Below are 3949 nucleotides of genomic sequence, written 5' to 3'. Positions count from 1 at the left end.
GTAACCGCGGCCCCGCGCTCGCCGCCTCTAATTGGTACCCGGCCGCCGCTTCAGCATTCAGTTACTTCGTGAGGAGGGCGGTTCGGCTTCAATTTAATTATCTTCCCGGTGGCAGGCAGGGTAAGACCCCTCTGCTCCTCGATGGGCAGGGGGAAGCGGCGGCAGCCCGGGGGCCTCCCGGAGGGCGGTGGGTACCGGGCCATTGCGCCTCCAATACAGGGAATGTGACTCCCGATTGTTTCCGCAAGCACATGAACCGGACACGGTTCTGAAAACCATCAAGGTGAGCCCCGAGAAAATAGAGCCACGAGAATAGGCAGGAGGCCCAATCCGCGGCCAGATGGCCCCCCAAGCTCAGGAGCAGAGTCCAAGGAGAAGAATGGAAGGATGCTTACAGGGCCTGCCAAAGGGCCGCCGGAAAGATTGTGCTAGCTTGAGATGAAAAGACAAGCTGCCGTGGCTATTTCTGTAAGGAAAAGGGGAGGGGTGTGTGTGTGTGTGTGTGTGTGTGTGTGCGCGCGCGCGCGCTCACTAGCACAGGCTGCAGTGAGGCACTGTCATCACCCTCGGAGGATGGCTTGTGCTGGCCATCTGGGCGTTCAACACAAGGAAATTCTCTCCAAAGTGTGGCCAGGATATCAAGCACTAAAATGGGTTTGCTAGTAAGAAACCCCACAGGAAGGTGCATTTCATCCCCTCTCCTTTAAACGATGAGAGAAGCACAAGGGTAGAGTGGCTGTAGACTTTGGAAAACCCTGAGATTGACTGAAGCTTATTTTCGACCTGAAGATAATACAGCGGGCACCTTAGAGAGCTGGAAACTAGCATCATGAAAGGTCACATTCAGGAGAAGAGAAAGTGTTTCTGTAGTTGTCAATGTCTGTCACAGGTGGAAAAAAAAGATAGCTAATGAGATCTTCCTAGTGGGGACTTCTCAACCTGGCTGACATTAGCAATGCCTTTTTTATTTATTTGTCCTTACTCCTTAAGTGAAGACGTTTGGGCTTTAGGGGCCTCTGTGAAGATGATACTGTCTCCTGGGATCATGGGGGAGAGGGAGAGGGAGATGAGGGCGTTTCATAGAAATTGATGAGCCCTTTTAACCTGATGAATGAAGTTCACATGGTTTAACATATCATTTCTTACTAGGCTTTCTGGCTTTGAAAAAAAAACCATTACTAAGCCTTGCAGTTTATTCAGACTTCTACTCAAAAAGTAAACAGGGATGATGTCTGCTTAGTCTGGCCTTCTTTAAGGAACACCCTCAGACAGAAAAAGTAAAATTTCCAAGTGAGGCACATCCACAAAAATTCTAACTCTATCAATTTTTAAAATAGCATCCATTCAATTTTTAAATTAGAAAAGTTACATCTAACTATTGGAGAACACCTCAAAATTGAATAGAAAAACCTACCAGAATGTATCTATAATCCCACCACTCAGAGAAACTATTTTTTTCTTCTCTGTACATAAGAGCTATTTTTTTATTTTTGTATGATCATACCATGTATTTTGTGTAGCCAGTTTTTTTGTGAGTCAAAATAATTTGAATATTTCTTCACTAGTTACTCTTTTACAGTGACTTAAAAATGTATACATAGATGTACATATCAGCACATTGTTTTTTATGTCAATATACTGACATTTTATTTTCTTCATTTTTCTAATTTCCAAATGATATAGTTAATTTACTCTTATGCCCTATGCTTTCTTATTTTAGTGAAATAAAGAGTATCCAGTTTTTGTGTGTTTTCTTGTAGAAGAAAAGTAAACAATGTGAGTGGATACACATCCCCCCCCCCCCCCCAAAAAAAAAACACCACCAACATTACAGAAAGCTTTTTGTTCTCTGCTGCAGGAGTCGAAAGAGAATGTACGAATTGAATTTCTACTAACTCTGATGGCTGAGTGGGGTGTTTATCTCCCTAAACTCTGAAAGGGTGTGTCTGTGTTTCCCTTTAGAGCAGATTCTACTGTGCAGTGAAAATGCTGTGTACTTGAATTGGCTCCAACCAAACACACCATCTCTAACAGGAAAAAGACACACACAGGAAAGACACACACTTGCTACACCAAGCATATCTCAATCTCCCACCTTTGCCCTCACACTCTTGGCACAGATCATTTGGGTGCACCCAATATACTTTTCTCTGCCTCAGTGATCCCACCTACAAGGGGAAATGCACTTAGACTGCTTTGTTATTAAAGTATTCTAAAAAAAAAAATTCAAAATAGGAAAGTGGGCACTGATCTAAGACACCTTTTTCTTAGCCAAGTGTTTTGTTGAACTGACAAATTTTCGATATTCCTTTTAAGGGCATTGGAGGACAGACTTCATATGCTCCGTGCAAATCCAGTTCGTGGAAATTAAGACTTACCAAAAAAAAAAGTCTGCATTACCTCTGGGGGCTGGATGAATGCCCTCCTAAAACATTTTTTGGCCTGCCTAAAAATCCAATTTCTAGAATAATCAGATATGCAACCCCTTAAAAAGTCCTCCTTGATTTTGTACTCATGTTTCTTTGTATGTGACGATAAAAGAGAAAGAAAAATGACAACTTACTTTCATGGCAAACTGGATACATGTCCGTTCGTCAACTTGATAGGAGACACAAAGCATAAACAAACCGAGATAGGCCACTAAGCAGACCTGCAAGCAAGAACAAGGATGAAAGGATGTTATCGGGGCAAGCTTTCCAATGACATCAATCTCTGTGTCTTTCACCAGTAACATCCTTGTTATCAAGGTGTTCATTTCATTTGCTTATCTTTATGGGATATTTTTCCTCAGCTTGTGGAATGGAGTTTTAAAAATAGGAAAGTCAATTTATTTCAATTTAGCCAGTATTTATTAAGCCCTTTTGATGTGCCAGGTGCTATGCAAGGTCCTTCAGTGCATACGATGATGAACAAAACTTCCTCAACCTCAGTAACTGTATAGTCCAGGCCAGGCCACAGTAAGTGCACACACTATTCTAAGGCAGGGCATTCTGTGTCAAATGCTATTCAGAGAAGTACAAAAAGAGGAAAAAAACAACATTGAGTTGGGCAATTAAAAAAGCCTTTGCTAAAGAGGTGGATTTGAAATGGTTCTTGAAAGGGATGATGATAACAGTAATGATCACTAACAGTCACTGGATACTTTGTGGCTGGGGCTCTTCTAAGTTTTGTGTGGATTTCTTCATGTAATCAGGACAAAACCCTATGAAGTAGGTGCTATTATGATCCCTGTATTATAAATGAGGAAACAGAAGCACAAAGCTAGTAAATGCTGGAGCCAGCCCTTAAATCAGGTAGCTTGGGTGAATCAGTATGGGCAATAGCACAGACACAGGAGTGTGTGTGGAAAGAGGGATAAACATGTATCCACTGTGGAAATAACAAAATATAGAGCAGGAAAGGTAGGTGGAAAATCTGGGGAGGTAGAACTGATTTAGCAAAGAGTGGGGCTCCCTTGAGCACTTTTGATCAGGGGAATGACATTTTTCAAGACATGTTTCAGGAAAATGAGCAGTGGGTGTTGGGTGGTTTGGCAGTGAAAACATCAGAATCTTGTTTTACTCATCTAAAAGCAGGATTAATCCATCCAGTGGGCCAGAGCTCAGAGGGTGGTGGACAGCGGAAGAGAAAGAGGTGAGAGGAAAGGTGAAGTAAAAGTAAAATCTATACATCTTGACTATTGTGTGACTGATGGGTGGACAGTGGAATGGGAGAAATAGAAAGCTATCTTCAAGCTCTTGAGTGTCAGTGACGGAAAAAGCGGGGCTGCGCCTGACAGAAAGAAGGCTGCAAGAGGCATGGCAGCTTATAAAACATAATCTATGTTTAAAACAATTTTTAAAATCAAAGCACAGTTAATTTATAATGTTGTGTTAGCTTCAGGTGTACAACAAGGTGATTCAGATACACACACACACGCACGCATATATATATATATATATATATATAT

The 3949-nt window shown here is 42.0% G+C and overlaps 1 protein-coding gene across 2 annotated transcripts in view; it reads right to left on the bottom strand.

Annotated features, from left to right (window-relative positions):
• The window catches only part of SSPN (sarcospan), a 145572-nt gene that overhangs the window by 8498 nt on the left and 133125 nt on the right, over positions 1-3949 (bottom strand). For both annotated transcript variants that reach the window (XM_010856004.1, XM_010856003.1), the window contains exon 2: positions 2564-2650. In XM_010856004.1, coding sequence (XP_010854306.1) covers positions 2564-2620 — 57 coding nt within the window. In that variant the 5' untranslated portion in view covers positions 2621-2650. The remainder of the gene's footprint in view (positions 1-2563; positions 2651-3949) is intronic.

Source organism: Bison bison, unplaced genomic scaffold, assembly GCF_000754665.1.
Source record: "Bison bison bison isolate TAMUID 2011002044 unplaced genomic scaffold, Bison_UMD1.0 scf7180017864370, whole genome shotgun sequence".
Taxonomy (NCBI): domain Eukaryota; kingdom Metazoa; phylum Chordata; class Mammalia; order Artiodactyla; family Bovidae; genus Bison; species Bison bison.
This window is presented reverse-complemented; position numbering and strand designations above follow the sequence as displayed.